This window comes from Anneissia japonica, unplaced genomic scaffold (genome assembly GCF_011630105.1).
Source record: "Anneissia japonica isolate Jap-2015-1 unplaced genomic scaffold, ASM1163010v1 scaffold724_len3256291_cov202, whole genome shotgun sequence".
NCBI lineage: Eukaryota > Metazoa > Echinodermata > Crinoidea > Comatulida > Comatulidae > Anneissia > Anneissia japonica.
Genome location: NW_022744966.1, coordinates 2,620,592 through 2,637,172, shown reverse-complemented (window position 1 = coordinate 2,637,172; position 16,581 = coordinate 2,620,592). Strand labels below are relative to the sequence as shown.

The 16,581-nt window shown below is 33.7% G+C and overlaps 1 protein-coding gene across 2 annotated transcripts in view; it reads right to left on the bottom strand.

Moving 5' to 3' along the window:
* Window positions 1–2,344: 2,344 nt before the first annotated feature.
* Window positions 2,345–16,581, bottom strand: part of LOC117119815 (anoctamin-8-like) — a 29,718-nt gene continuing 15,481 nt past the window's right edge. The window contains exons 3-17 of one of the 2 annotated variants that reach the window (XM_033264745.1): window positions 16,319–16,562; window positions 15,074–15,212; window positions 14,601–14,697; window positions 13,866–13,982; window positions 13,161–13,288; window positions 12,474–12,635; window positions 10,867–11,060; window positions 9,994–10,144; window positions 9,472–9,546; window positions 8,690–8,903; window positions 7,470–7,591; window positions 6,899–7,090; window positions 6,397–6,528; window positions 5,372–5,482; window positions 2,345–4,767 (exon numbers count right to left, since the gene is read on the bottom strand). In XM_033264745.1, coding sequence (XP_033120636.1) covers window positions 4,513–4,767; window positions 5,372–5,482; window positions 6,397–6,528; window positions 6,899–7,090; window positions 7,470–7,591; window positions 8,690–8,903; window positions 9,472–9,546; window positions 9,994–10,144; window positions 10,867–11,060; window positions 12,474–12,635; window positions 13,161–13,288; window positions 13,866–13,982; window positions 14,601–14,697; window positions 15,074–15,212; window positions 16,319–16,562 — 2,333 coding nt within the window. In that variant the 3' untranslated portion in view covers window positions 2,345–4,512. The remainder of the gene's footprint in view (window positions 4,768–5,371; window positions 5,483–6,396; window positions 6,529–6,898; window positions 7,091–7,469; window positions 7,592–8,689; window positions 8,904–9,471; window positions 9,547–9,993; window positions 10,145–10,866; window positions 11,061–12,473; window positions 12,636–13,160; window positions 13,289–13,865; window positions 13,983–14,600; window positions 14,698–15,073; window positions 15,213–16,318; window positions 16,563–16,581) is intronic. The other variant, XM_033264746.1, reaches the window with a different exon arrangement.

The window sequence follows — 16,581 nt, the reverse complement described above, 5'->3', positions numbered from 1 at the left end:
TGGCCGTTTGTCACGTTCACGGTTGAATGAGCCGTGATACGATCTTTTTTATTGTCATCCGTTTTTGACTCGTTTGACAATGGAATGGTTTTGGTTTGTTAGTAGTACAGGTATAGTGTGGCGCTAACCTCATTGTCACACAAAACCCATGGATTTTGGAGTATTAAAAGTTGTTTAATATTTAGGACAAATTTTCAAGAATCAAATGGCAAAAAGAAAACCTCCACTGCATCCTAAGCCATGAAAAATCTGAAAAAAAAAGACAAAAGAGCCGATTGGGTTTGAAACAACTAACTATGAATAGGCCTAAAACATAAATAAATTCAACTATTGATCATTAATTTAGAACGATCAATTATGTTGTTTAACTTCAATGAAACACGGTTTGGGCCTATGCATAAAGGCAGAACAATTTAAGACTTCAGACATTTAGAAACATATGTTAAATTGAAAACAGCCAATACAAACAGTATTTCTGATACGTTTTTTCTTCTAATTTTCAATAGAAAGTTATTTTTTCTTTTTATTTTCATTCGCAGCGGAGGTTAAAGTCATGGATGTAGAAACAAATTCAATTCATTTCATCTCATTTTCAAAATTTGTTTATGCAAACTTTTTTCGCATCCGATGTTTGCAACGAGTAATGTGATTTTAGATTTTTGCATCAAATTTTCTTGTACCTGTACTTAAAATCAATAGGCAAAATTGGACTGGACACGTGTTGCTGGGCCGACACTGTCGGTGTCGGACGTCAAAAAAAACAAAAAACAAAAAAAACAATCCATCTCAGCTCTACTCACATAAGTACGAGCGCTTTACGTCGTTGTTGGAAACCCGTCGCGCGCCTCGCACGTCGCGGTCTCCATGGTGGTAGTATATAGACAACGATATAAACGCGCACGCGTTCAACCAATCCATATCCATGGAAACCTTTGCTGTTCCGTGTTATCGACCGGTGTTTAGGCCAAACTTAGAAGCTTGAAATAAAATCAAAATGAGGTTTACCAATGAAAATAAAGATTTATTTGATAAACTTGACGCAAAGAAGTCAAAATTCATCAAGTTCAGAAAAAATGCATTTCGTAAGACATGTAAGCTGGAAAGCTTGTTTTATGCGTCTATATTCGGCGAACAGGATGAAGACAACATCAGTATTGTGTACAGGGGAAAAATTGACAGTGAAATAAACACCAACAAAAAAAGAAATTCAAGAGTAGGCCTACATCGAAATTGTTTACGCTCAGTAGAGGGTATTCCACATTTTTTCTTTTATGTACTTCCATCTATAGGCAATAATAAATTATTAAATACTAATCACTATTATGCTTTTGTTTATCAATTAAATTAGGTGAACAAACTCGGGCTGAGGTGAATGGAAACGATATTATTCTACAAGATGGTCCGTTCTCATCGATACCTAAGAAGTTAACTGGTACAAAAAACCAAGCCGACCAAGAATTAGTCACATATATAAGTTGTAGGCTTGTACCCAAACGTTATGATACAAATCTGCTACATTACGGCATATGTTTACTAATAGTTTTCTTGATGTTTGCTTATTTGTTGACGTTGATTATTAACAATATTTGTTCTATACTCCTATCACATGATTGTCTTGTTTAATAAATGTGTTATTTAAAAAAAAAAAAAGGTTTTGAGACATTTCGATTTTACTTGATATCTAAGCCTATAATAAATAACTAAGAAAATATAGGTGCATCTAACTTTACAGGCCTGTAGGCAGGAAGGTACAGAGGGTACGGAGGAAACAGATGTAAAGGACATAAAAAGTACAACTTTAGATCCCTTACAACACCCAAATGAATAAAAATTTAAATACAGCAGAATAGAAATATATTTATAAGATGCTCAAAATGCTAATTTGTTGAAGCTTTCAGGGACTTTCCCCCCATTGGGGCCAGGCTCCCCCACACTAAGGTCCGCTTCACTCGCAAAACGCACCACCCCAGAGAAAAGTCTGCCTACGGGCCTGCTTAATTAATTATTTTGGAAAAGTGACAGAGTAAATAATACTAATTTTTATGATGACTATTATATTCTGAAATATAACAGTGATCTCACATTTGTTCAAAAATCTATTTATCAGTCAATAAATTCGTATCTCACTGAAGTTGATTTATTTATAATACTGTAATTATTATATAATATACTGTAATAGGTTTCAGAGTCTTACCAAATTTCAATGATGATTGAATTATGATTTACTTCCTACAAGATATACCGTAAAAATGCATAGGCTGTGGTATGAACGTTTCAATGGAAGATGTTATAGTGCCATGCCATGCAAAAACTTCAGATTTATAAACAAAGAATAAACTGTAAATCGTTTGATATTTCATAAAATTTATTGTAAAATGGGATGATACCCAATGATTTCAATGCTATGATTGATATATTCTACTTCTTACTATTGCACAGTGATCCCAATAAATTCAAAACCTTAAAATAGAAAGCAATTTATTAACCAATTATTCTATAACAATTCAAGTATACATCTTAAAATATAGTAACTACAATAGACCGGACCCTTACTTACGTCATTAACACTTGACCCACTATGCGTGTCAGTAGAATACAATTATACATTATGTGTAGCAAGCTAAACTCGTTGAGTACAGTATATTACTGTACTACAAACTGCATTTCACGACATAATAAGCATTTAGTTTATTATCTCAACTGATCTCTAATGTTCAATTTTATGTCTACACAATCTCAAATCGCTTTTATTACAATAAAAGTTGTATATGTTCCCATCATAAATAATGCATATATTTGTATATCTACTTTACTTTTGTACTAATTCCTAATATATGCACTCATACACAAAACCTCGACTTCATACCATAGCAAATAATTGATAGTAAACAATGTATAAGCAACTTTCGAAGCTGATGCTAATTACACTAAATATAATTTAAATGTAAGAAAAAGATAAGACAAACGTTATTGTCTAAATAATATATCCAAAAGAATCAATTCAAATGTTTATAAAATGACAAGGGTAGTAAATATAAGGTGATTCAGAAAATTACTGTCTCAAAACTAACACTAACAGATGAAACAAAACCCAGAGCAAACATTAACCTTAAAACATACTTGCTACTATGTTTGCATGCCTATATATTTTATACCATTAGTATTGAGTGTACTTCAAGGAACTACTGTATATTTCATAGCTGTATATTATACCATTGTGACAATAATGGTTCATCGTATCGTGTAGTGATGATTGTAAGCCTTTTTCATTCTTTCAGTGTGTCTGACATCAATAATCAAAGCAGAACTAATAGCTGCATTTTAATTTTTTGGGAAAAATATGTTTTTTTTCAAGAAGCCTGAATTGAAATGGGCATTTTTAGCCTGAATTGAAAAGGCTACTGTTAAGATTTCAATTATACTGATACCTTTACCAGCAAAAATTAAAGTGGTTAGCCACTCGCTTACTTAAGATTCACCCACCAGCTGATTGTCAATTGTTACTGTTCTTAGGATTACAACAATTCTGGGAGGCTAATTAAAAATGCACAGATGCCCATATACATTTTGGAAAAATTATAAGAACGTCTAAAATTTGTTATAATGAAAATAAATACTGCACAGTGAATTGTGTTTAGAATTATTACTGTTATTCAGAGACAAAAACCAATCAATTACTCTATATATTTATGTAAAATAATTACTTTGGTTTGCAGCTTCCCATAATTCCTTCAAAATAAACATATCTCAATAAAAAACATAAAATAAACAATGCTTGTTTAAGGAATGCTACTTCCACAAAATGTTGATCTTTATAGAATAAATTACAACATTTTGATTTGATATAATAATTACAAAATTTCACATCAAAATATTCTTGGCAAGATAGCAGAATTTAGATGTTTAATGCTATAAAAATTGCAACTTTCTTTGAGTGAATTATAATACCTGTGATCATGAGTGTGATCATTATGCCCATATATGGGCATATCAGGGGCATTCATCACATTAAACTTGATAGTGTCGTTAGAGCTGAGTATTTAATTTTATACTAAAATCCTTTTCTTTTAGGATTAAATGAACATAATAATAATAATAATAATAATACTTTTATAAGGTCCCTATGATTAAAGTGTATATTTTGAGTTTTATAAACTGGTTTATACACATTTAAATTCTGTTCTTTTTTTCAACTTTGTACAAATTTTTATTACTAATTTCTTGTATTCATACTGGCTAAAATGCATATAAAACAAACCAAATGAGTTGAATCTTAATCATAATTATTAGTACTAATCTAACTAGTCTAATTGCTCAGTTTTTTATCTAAATAAATTTGACATTATTGTAAATTTGTTCATTTACACCACTTGAAAATGTAAACATGCTTATTATTTCATACATGCAATTGGATGTGATGCACCTGCTGATTATTACTACAACATGAACATGTGGGAAATATATCCTATTATTATTTATTTTATTTAAATTTTAAAAAATAGTAAAAGTAAATTATTCATTCTTCTTCTCTTCTATGGGTTTAGTTTCTGGTACACACTCAACGAGATGGCAGACCTCATCCATTGGGCCTAGGCTGTCATACAGCTTGAAGTTAGCGGCAGTTTGAGCCATTGCTGTAGGCCAGACCTTGCCTGGTTCAGGCTTCTTCAGCTCCCTGCCTAGTGGGTCACATGTCCCTTCTGCTTCGTTCTTTGTGGCTTTCTCTATACTTTCTTTGGCACTTGCCATTGCTGCTTGGTCTAGTTTCTGAAGACGGTAAAAAGTGTGTATTTATTATACTAATATTAAATCTATTATTGTTTAGAAAATTAAATTCTGATTTAGCTATGTACCTATCTTTTTATAAACTTTTCTAGCTTTATAAAATTACGCTTGCACACCTCATCGGGGCAACTCAGGTTATGAAGAATAAAAAAGAAATGAACAAAATTATGACAATAATAGCTAACAAGTACAATCATCAATTATAATGAAAACGTCTACTAGGCACATTGTAAGAGTAAAATTTAATAGCAATTGCTTTTACATGATTGATTGATTTAATTGATTAATTGATTGACATACATATTTGGCTTAATTTTCTACACTGAATACAAATTAATCACAGGCAGACTTATTGTACGTATGATCTTCCTATTTTATGCAACTTCTACATACCATCATTCCTGATGATGACATAATTAATGTCGAAATATTGAATCCCAACACGATGGCGTGTATTTCAATACTTGGAGTATGTATTATTCTACATACCAGTACTGGATTTTGCTAAGCTTCAAAATGTTTACAACAAAAGTTCAAATCAGATTATATTTGTATGATCCAATTAATGATGTTGTATAGTTGTTACCTTTAATGCTTCCCGTCTGTTGAACTCCAGTTTAGCCATCTGTAGGGAGACCCAGTGTGGAATATCGGGGATCGCGTAAGCTATGGCAAACTTACACGCTAGAGTGACATGCTACCGAAAAATTTGTAGATAAGAATTAGAACAATTTTGAATGACAAGAAAAAGAATACAAACCAAATGTTAATGACTTTGGTTTGGAGTGGGCCGTAATATGGTGTTTAAGATGTTTGCTTTCCACTCCCTGTGTCCAGGGGAGTGAACTGTAGTGTGTTCTACTAGTTGTAAACTTGCTTTCCTTCCATTCCCTGTGTCCAGGGGAGTCAGTTGTAGTGTGTTCCACCAGTTGTAAACTTGCTTGCCTTCCATTCCCTGTGTCTAGGGGAGTCAGTTTTAGTGTGTTCCACCAGTCGTAAACTTGCTTGCCTTCCATTCCCTGTGTCCGGGGGAGTCAGTTTTAGTGTGTTCCACCAGTTGTAAACTTGCTTGCCTTCTATTCCCTGTGTCCAAGGGAGTCAGTTGTAGTGTGTTCCACCAGTTGTAAACTTGCTTTTCTTCCATTCCCTGTATGTCCAAGGGAGTCAGTTGTAGTGTGTTCAACCAGTTGTAAACTTGCTTTTCTTCCATTCCCTGTGTCCAGGAGAGTCAGTTTTAGTGTGTTCAACCAGTTGTAAACTTGCTTGCTTTCCATTCCCTGTGCCTAGGGGAGTCAGTTGTAGTTTGGTGCTGACCTTACAATAGTAGTGTCCAGCTTAGATGTGGTTGAGATGCTTACTTTCTATAGCTAGTATTCTTGACAATACCAATTCCATAAATATTGTTTTCTAACCTAGAGCTCCACTCCAGAGAGATAAGTATTAAATAGCCTGGGTTCCAGACAATAATTTTGGTTACTCAGTGAATTCTCTAAAATACAATTCTCAGTTAACTGCATGTAATACCAAAATTAACTGGCGTCCATATTTTTTTTGTTTTTTTCTTAAGGCATATATAATAATTTGAACTGCACCTCAATTATGAGCACTCACCTCAAGGACTACTATGAAAATGATGACAGTAGAGGTGCTGCTGCCAGGAAATGCACGCTGAATCTGACCAGATATTCCAAGAAGGCCAAAGTTCACAATAACACCAATCACTCCCATCAATTCCATTGCATCCTACCACGTGAATAAATAAATAAATATATCAATCAATCAATTATAATTTCTACTAATATCAACTTTAATAACCATAAAAATATAATATTTCAGGCTCAAATTTCAAAAATTGACACTGTATCATTACAACGAAAGACAGTTGCAAAATATGAGAAGTATATTTTGCAAGAAACTTTACCAGAAATTGATTGAAATAATTTGTTGATCTTTCTTTTTAAAATTGTTCTATCACATTGACCTTTTTACTGTTTGCATTTTTTCACTTTGTAATATATGGACTTGTTCTGAAATAAAGTTAAATGATTGATATTTGAATCATGATCAGGCTGTCATTAGAGAGAACAAAACTGAAGGAACATCATTAACATACTTGCCAAGTTCCAATGTTTTCAACTCGCTGACCAAACGGTCTCTGTAAACTTGTGCATAACTTAAAGGCATCAGTGCGTATTTCCACGACATTGTTTATTAAGGCGCAGAGACCGGCTAACGGGAATGCAGATGAGAACAGGATAACATAACCAAACTGAATAAACATTTCAAGATAATCATCAAAAGTATCCTAAAAAAAGGAAATATTAGTATTAACTAAATTAAGTGACATTAGACATGCAAAAAACAAAGAGTATTATTTACAACAATTGACCATATTTGTTAACAAAAAATGACAGTAGATACCTAATATTGACCTAAAAAAAAAGATAGAGGAAAACTTAAGGCTGCTGAGCAGATCAGTAGCAGACTATTTTTTCCCTTAAGGCAAAGGTATTAAAAATATGAATTTACATTGCTTCATATAAAAAATGACCAAAAGCAATGTGTATTTTCACAAAAGGCTAGGTGTCAAACATATGGATTTAGAAGATAGTGGTAAGCATGCAAATATAAAAAATGGCTTCTTTTATCGAAGTCGCAAGCACTTTTTATAGACAACACTGTACCTCATAGGGGTGCATGCAACTCTCGACCTCAGCCTGTGTCAAGGTAAACAGCTTGGACTCATCTTTACTCAGACGATGAGATGCTGATTTTTTCCTGGCATTTAAAAGTTCTGAATGTTCCTCTGTAATGAAAACATTTGTAAAAACATTTTTGAAATATCACAACATACTACATTATATTTATACATGATCACCATCAAAACTTCTATACAATCGAAGACAAGAATGCATTGCACAGCACAATGAAATGCTGAATAGGGCCCAATGGTTTAACCTCAACACATAAAGATTAGTTTCCTGAAAATCGCTACACTAAGGATATTATTCTAGGTGTGCCCCAAGGATCTATTCTTGGCCGACTTCTTTTTATTATTTATGTTTAAAATTCTCTACCAGAAATTGTTACTCCTGATTCAAAATGTGCAATGGCACAAATGTTCTCTGTTCTGCCTCTGATCCTACTGAATTACAATCTTTCAATGATAAAAATGTTACCAACATATCAAACTGGTTTAAACAAGTTAATAATTAATGTTAAGAAAAACAAATTCATGTTATTTAATTCCAAATGTAACCTTCCAAAATTCTGCAATATTTCACTGTCAATTAATGGTAACACTGTGTAGATAGAGTAGATAATTTTAAGTACAGTAGGAATTACTTTTGATACTTTCTTTACGTAGGATAAACATATTGAGAATTTCTATTCTGAAATTTCTCAGCGTATTGGTGTTATCCTTAGATTAGGAGGGTTTTTCCAAATTGTTCACTTAAACTCCTGGCAAATGCTTTAGTTTTACCATTTTTGACTATTATATGGTCCAACTGTACAATAGCTCATCTCAACACACTTCAGGCTTTACTAAACAGACTTGCCAGAACAATTCTGGATGCAGATATTGCGACCTTAATCACTTAAGTATGAAATCTCTTTTAATGTAGTTATTTATGTTTGTGTAAAAAACATCTTTTCAATTGACTTGATAGCAGTAGGATTGGAAGCATCTTAACCACTCTGTTAGCTCCATGATGAAAATAATGTTTTTTCATTTTATTGAAATCATCTTATAACCGTAGTGGTTAGCTTGGTTTTTAAGCTATATAATGCATACTGTAATTAGTTTTCTATTATTATTATTCTTAAAGTATTGTTCTATAACAATAATGTCATCAAACATTAGTAGAAACAAATGTATTTTACTTAATCTCCCATGTCTTACGTGTATGCACACCAGGCTCATATTTTATGTCAATTTGGTCTTCACCTTCATTCAGAACATTCTCGTTATCATCACTGTCATCATCAAGGTCAATATTCTCTTCCGCCATTTTGTAGGTCATGCGATACATCTTGATCTTCTCCATTAAGTATGGCAACATGGCTTCCTTGGCATTGCCAATGATTTGCTTAGTGATAAACAAAGTGGCAAGGGTCTGCAGGAAAATAACAAAATCTTGTGTCAGCAGAGACAACATGAATGAATCGGTTTTGTGTGCCGAAAAAAAAAACAGAACTGATAAAAAAAAATTCTTAAGAACATGAAAGTGCAACTGCTCTGCAGATAAAAAAAACACCCTTAAGAACATGATAGTTAAAATATCTATTCAAGGTAAGAGAGCTGTTCAAAGCAGTATATTAATTTTTTATTGTCGTGATGGAATAGACAGTAACTAGATTTTGTCTATTCGTTCATGAAAATAACAATACTATCAACATTGCAGTACCCGCTGCTTACTTGAACTCGAAATCAACCCTGGCCATCAGGTGCAAGCTCGGTGGTCTAGAGGTATGATGCCAGGCTAGTGATCTGGAGATCGTGGGTTTAAGTCCCACCCGAGAACAACTTGCGAATTTTTTTCGCAATTGTGTTCACTTTTACTGAGTATTCAGTACATTTCCACGCCAGGTAGGGCAAAATTACACCTACAAAGGAATATATTAAAGTAAAATGAAAAGGAAATGTTGATAATGAAATGATTTATTTAATACTAGGAAACTTACTGCTCGGAGTCTTGCCATGTCTTGTAAATAAAAGGCCACATAAAATAATGACAGAAAATTATTGATAAATTGCACCTGAAACAAAAATAAGAGTTTAGTTATTTTTTTAACAACAAATGTTAATAAAAAATGAAACCAATCTGCAAGAGCCAATATTTTTTTTATTAACATTGACAAATACATAACTCATCAATTACAGGAAATGATGGTGTATTTAAACTATTGTCTGATTATTAGTCATGCAAAACAAATCAAAGTATCTGAATCAAGGAGTAAGCTGACCCCGATTCTCTAGTTTATTTTACCTCCTCTCAAGGAAGTATTTGAACATTGAGCTACTTGGTGCCTGTTACATTAGTCACGGACCATGCCTGTACACAATTCAGCCTGACCACTGCATTTTGTGGGTTATTTTCAGCTTTTAAACATTCTACCTTTAAACCATCACATATTTACTGTACTTCCATTTAACAAAATAATATTAATACAATGAACATTCCATTTATGACTTATAATACATACCACAACAAGTTTGATGATAAGGTGGTTTTCATAAGTTTCTTGAAGTCGGTAGTTTTCCATATCATTCAACCACTTTGCAATTTTCTTATATACGTCTTCGGTTATGTTAATACAAATTCCTAATAACACTTTTGGTAAAAGGCTTATCCAGCTGATATGAGACAAAAATAAGAAAAAATTTATGTCTAATTCACTAAAGGCAAATATGTTAGGTTGTGATGTGGAAAAACAAAAAAACAGTTACTATACCAAACTTTCAAATGTTGATTATCAAGTGTAAAAAAACACAATGTGAAAAGCCAACTATTCCCAAATGTCTCCAAGGAATGAGGAGACGCATATGGGCCAGGGGTGGTGCCAGAAAAACCACAATTCGTTGGGAAGGAAAAAAAAATTATATGTATTTTCTATATATCAATAGACTATCTATCTATAAAAACTGATTAAATAAGCCTTTGAAACCCCTAAATTGTCATATTTTTTAGGGGCCTCGCCCCATGGACCACTTTTGAAACATCTTGAGTGACAGCCGACAACAACAATTTTTCTCTCATCATGGACATCAGCCCCCACATCCTGGCGCCACCCCTGATTTGGGAATTGGTAGTTTAGGAGCAACATACTTTACCAGGATAACCCAACTTTGCCAAATGTCTCTTAGGAATGAGGAGATGAATATGGGGTGCCGGGATGGAGGGTTTTATTTTCTTTGTGGGCGGGTGTCCATTTAGCAACATTTGACAATAATTGGTTTATCTAACTTAAGTACTCATACAATAGACATAACAATCTCAGTTTTATCAGTTGCAAAATATATACTTTAAAATATAAAAAACTCTGTGCATTTAGTATTAAGAAATGAAAAGCAAATACCTTGGAAATTGTTCTTCTTGAATTTTTTTATTTACATATTCTTGCAGCTCAAATAATGAAAGCATCGATAGAAAGACGACAATAATGCACAGGATAATAACAGGCAACGTCACAAAATAATGAAAGAGGTTACGTTTCCAGGCAGGGTAGTAGGGAGTCAGCTTGCCAGATATTGGACTCTCAATCAAATCACCCTAACAACAAAGAGTAGGTTATCTTTAATTATAATAAACTATGTTTGTCCTAATATGGTATGATTAGAAAAATGTTCTATTTAAGTACAACAGGAAAAATGCTAAACTCATGCATTAGGCCAAGTAAAAAAAAATAATTTGTTAGCATCCTTTTGGTATCAAATTTCATGGTAGTTTTAAGTTTGTGTTTGCTGGACATTAATTATAACTGGACCATACTGGGTTTGTTGTTGGAACAACACAACAGTCATCATTGATGCCATGCATGGGTTTCGCCAGAAAAACAAAATAGACGGCCTATTTTGTTTTTCCAAAATTGAAGCCAGTGGGCGTGGCACTGAGCCGATGGCGGGCCATGCCCATCGTTAGTAATCCCCATCGATTATTGGTACGAAAACATAGATTCAATCAATAAATGTTGTTTTTATCAAACGTAAATATGATTTACCTCTAGTTTATTGTAACATTCGATAGATTTGAAGAATATATAAAGAATTTGCTAAAGGTAGACCAGGCCCAAAGGCTAGGCCGAGCTGATTAGGCCAAGCCGTCACGGTAAAAGTTGCCGTCCTAAATAATTGTAGGCAGTCCAAAAGACGGCCGGACGGCTCGCTCGCTAATATACGCATGCACTATCTTGCCACTATTTCCAGTAATAAATTTATCTATGCTGTCCTACCTATGAAATAGCGTGAAATATTTGTGTTATTTAGTTTATATTTAAAATTTTATTTCGTGAAATATTGCACACAGGTAAGAAGTGAACATGCCACAATTTTAAACTGATGGGCGCAGCCATGTTTGTTGTCTTGTCTCCGGTCACCACAGAGCGGTTCCTCCTTGTTTCTCTTTCGCGCTGTGGATGTCTACTTCCAAAGTGATGGAAATACCAACACGCTGATTGGCCGACTTGGCTTTTTTGCACAAAGCATGAGACGTAAGCATCGGATCGGAGTTTGCTAATATAAACCTAATCCCGAGTAAATCTTAATGCTTTGCATCGGCTGTACCATGTATACAAATACACTCTTTTTATACTACTACTATAAAACTAGGCCTTTTCTAGATAGAAGCAAGGACTAGGCTAGCCTAGGCCTAGACGGGACGATGATGGAATGGAACTGCAGGGATAAGCCCAGTCGGCTGGCGTTCGGACGGATGGTAAACAAGCCTAGGCCTATATAAATTGCCTGCGGGAGGAGTTTTTGAGTGTTTTGTAAAAAAAAAATAAAATAAATAAAATTCAGGTCGCGGGCTTTTCTGACGGTCGGGCGGGGATGCTAACTAATTGTTATATTTTACGTGGCCTTACTGAAAAGTATTTACAACTATTAAAAATTAGTTCCTTAGAAAAAATAGTTAATTTATCTATTCATATGATGCTGGATTTGTATTTATTAAGAGGAGTCTTACCGTGTACAGAGGTCGTGGGTCTGTTATGAGCTCATGCTTAGAGTCTAACGTACCCCACTGGTAGGCCAGCTCAGCACTTCGCCGCTTCCATGACTCTAGATAGAGTGTTCCCCAGATGATGTTGAACACACTAAATATCACAATGTGTTCATCATGATTTGCCTACAAAGTAAAATTAATAAGGCCCTTTCAAATTAGTTTACTTGATAATTACAGATACAATAAGTATATGACGAGAATGATTACATCATATCTAATAGTAAATACTGTGTATTCTCATGTATAAGACGAGGCCTAAAGTAGCAAATTACAAATTGTCTTATACGCCCGACATAAAACATTCCTCTCAACAATCTTCTCAAACTCAGGGTTCTTCTTATATGCGGAATGCCTTATATGCGAGTATAAACTCTATTCATTAATAGTTAAGTATTAATTATAATTAAAAAACAATGATACAGTATGATATATTTCAAGCATGTGATTTTTCTCTCTTAGCTTTCTTAGTTTTCTGTTGAGACAAGTTTTTAACTTCTTATTTTGATTCCGAAAACAGTTGTTTATATTATACATATAAAATCATCATCAGTACATTGTTGAAATATTCTATTTTTGAAGTTCTTACTGAATAGCATATATGACAGGAAAGAAGAAATTATGTGATATTTAGAACTTTTATCAACATACTTCATCAATACCCTGTGTAATCCATAAGAATGTGCCTAATATAGCTGGCAGCATGAGGGCAGTTGTGTAGCGTCCAAGCCAAGCAAAGTACATAGCTATCTTAACACCAAAATAATCATTGATTTCATCTGTAAAAATATAATAATAGTTATAGTCACTAATGCTGAGAGAGCAGACAGATTGGCCAAGTACCCTGTATCTTTAGGACAAAACCTAAAAGATTTTTACTATAATGTGATAAAGAAATTTCATCTATTTTGGACATTTATACATGATCATATAAATTAGCTTCATGGGGATTTTACTCAGACCAGAGCTTTTAACAAGGCACTTCCCCTTGATCCTTCTGGGGGCTTCATGTGATCTACAGATACCTTACAATGGCTGCGCTGTGTGCGACCCAGGCCCATAGGCTCTGTTTATAGTAACTACCATTTAATATTGATTGACTGATTGATTGTTTGATTGTACTCTATAGTCTATTTATTTTTTATTTATTTATTTATTTTTATTTTTGTCTGATTTCACCTTCAGTGACGTAGCACTGGTATCAGAAGTTGATTACAAGTAAAAAGAAAAAACACAAAACCAAAATGAAAAAAGAAATTGAACTTAAAACAAAACTAATGAGTTAAAGAAAAAGAATATGTACATAAATATAAAACTACCGCATCGAAAACAAAATTGCTTAAAGTCTACCCTTACCTAAGGGTTGCTTCTTGAACACTGCCTGGACCCATGTCTGCCGGAGTCTTGCTAAGTTATCATTATTATGGAGTGGGAACACTTGCGATATTATCCCCTTAGATAATAGTACTGATACTGAAAAGAGACACAAAGGGGTAGGAGTGATATTAAAGTAAACTGCTGAGAAGTAAATAATGAATGAAAATAAAAACAAAAACTCTCCCAGTCTATAAAAAACAACACAAGTAGTATGTCTTATTCTGTAAAACACAACAGTTACTCTTCTTCTGTAACACCACATATAAAGTACAACAGAATATTTGAACAATTTGAAATTTATTAACTGTCCCTTTAATGATGCATTCTACATTTCAAACTTGATTTGAGTATATCCTACTGAACTACTTTTCTCTTTAAAGGTGTGCCATTTAAAGAGCAGAGTGCAAGGGCAAAGTAGCATTCACAATGCAGCATTATCTGCTTCTATTTATGATATACATCATGGTCAACACTATCACAATCATTATAAATTAGTTTGATTTTCACAATATAGAATCACCATAGCAACATGAATTTGGTCTTTGTAACTTATCAAATTAATTGAGGGTGAAATAAGCTGTAGTTGATTACGTATTAACTTAATTTCTAAATTTAGAATATTGGAATAGAAAAGAAATGCTAGCATCTGTAGTAATCCAACACTGTACACCTTACACTGTACAATTTTACATTTATTAACTTTGAACAACATACCTATAGGTTGCCCATCGTGGAATGTAATTTTACCAAGACTCTCGTTCTCACCAGCTCGTAAATTTTGAAGCATATTCATTACTATTGCTTGTCTTTCCTTCAAAGTTAGAGATAGAAAATACACATTCACATGTAGTACCAACAATATGCAAGTTGACCATTATTATCATACTGCATTATAAATAGAAAAAAGTTATGCTTTATAGTATAAATGTGAAGACCAAGGGCACAAAACCATGTATTGACTAGAAATGCTTCTTTTTGAACACTCCTACTCCAAGCCTGGAATTGTTATTCAGTGGACAGAGATACAAACAAATAATTATAATGTTCCCTCCCTCACAATTTAAGACTCTTGCAAGGGTATAACTTCAGCATGCTCCCTACGTACACCTCCCTTCTCCACACCTCAACAAAGGGTAAGATTTCGACATGTACTCCTACTTACCCATGCTCCACAAGATAACACTCACCTGTGAACGTAAGAATTCAGCTTGGTTGTCAACACCGTCAAAGATGCCTTGCTCTGCACATGTGAACTCTTTCAAACCTCCACCATATTCCTCTTTAATCGGTTTGCGAAGGGCAAGATTCTCTGCACCCTTCAATAGACTATGAATTAAAATTAATTGAATTCAATTATAGAAATACATTGGATATTGTATCACAAAATGAAGAAAAAAACAAAGCAGTTTTTAAAACCACCTGTTGTTTTGCTGCAAAAATAAAGATTAGGCAAAAAAATTGTGTGTTTTAGCCAAGCACACTGAGATTTAGAAATCAGAGTCCATCTTGATAAAAAAAAATATTTGAAAAATATATTTTTCCAAAAAGCAAGTTAGCACCAGATTTTCAGGATCTTGGGTTGGTCAGGATTGGAAAACGTAATGTTTTTATTATTTTGCCAATGATGATTCATATTTCAAACACATCAAGATCAGGAGCAATCATGTTCCCATTGATCAAACAATATCTAATTACCATGACAACATTATTCTTAAATTACAAAAAATGTTATAAGGCCCACATTCATGCTACTTTTATGTTAAAAACCAACTATCCCTGTCACTGGCTGACATGACAATTCAGCATGTGTTATATCCTAGACATACTGTATACTGACAGGTTATATTCAATTGCACATTGTGAAATTTTAAAACCTACTATAAAATCAGACGAGATGGTACTAAAATCAACTATTGATAGAACTACAGTAATTTGACATGCAGTAAAACAAACAAATTCAGACCTGCCAAGTGTTCCGCGTTTAGTGTGAAAGTCACAGAAAAAATGTTTTCCCATGGTCCCGCCTACATTTGTAAAATGTAGTTAAAAGTCAGACATGTTTTACTGCATAAGCTAATGCATGCAACAAGAGTGAAATATACTCTGTAGAGTATTCTAAAAAATAAATATACTACATGAAAGCAATTGCCTAAGATTGTACAGTATGTCCCTCGCATCTGTAGTGTTTAAATATGCATTTTAAATGGCCATCTAGGATTTGAGGTGCCATTCTAAAAATGTTCTCACTTCACTCACAACCATGGTGTGTCTGTCTGAGGTAGTCTGAACTTCCCCTCTGTAAAGTGTCCCACATATTTTGTGCATAATCTTGGTAGGTCTGAAAAATTTTGTGTTTCTTTAGTTTTTGCTCTTATGTATTCAATAATATTATTTAAACAAAATCACTAAACTAAAACATTACACAGACTCACTTTTCATAGTTAGATGACAGATAGAAGCCATGCACCCCAGTGTTCCCATGATGCCTCACTTGTACGATTATCTCGGGGGTACGAGCACGTAGACGAGACAGCAGCCACATTAATGTGTCATCTTGGGTTTTCTCAGGGAATGCTATTAGTACGTCGCAGTCTCGTGTTGGGATTGTATGCATCCATAAGCGATTAGCATAGACAAATTTACTTGTTTTCGCAAACTTTTTTCCGAATATTTTAGCTGTACATTGGAACAAAAT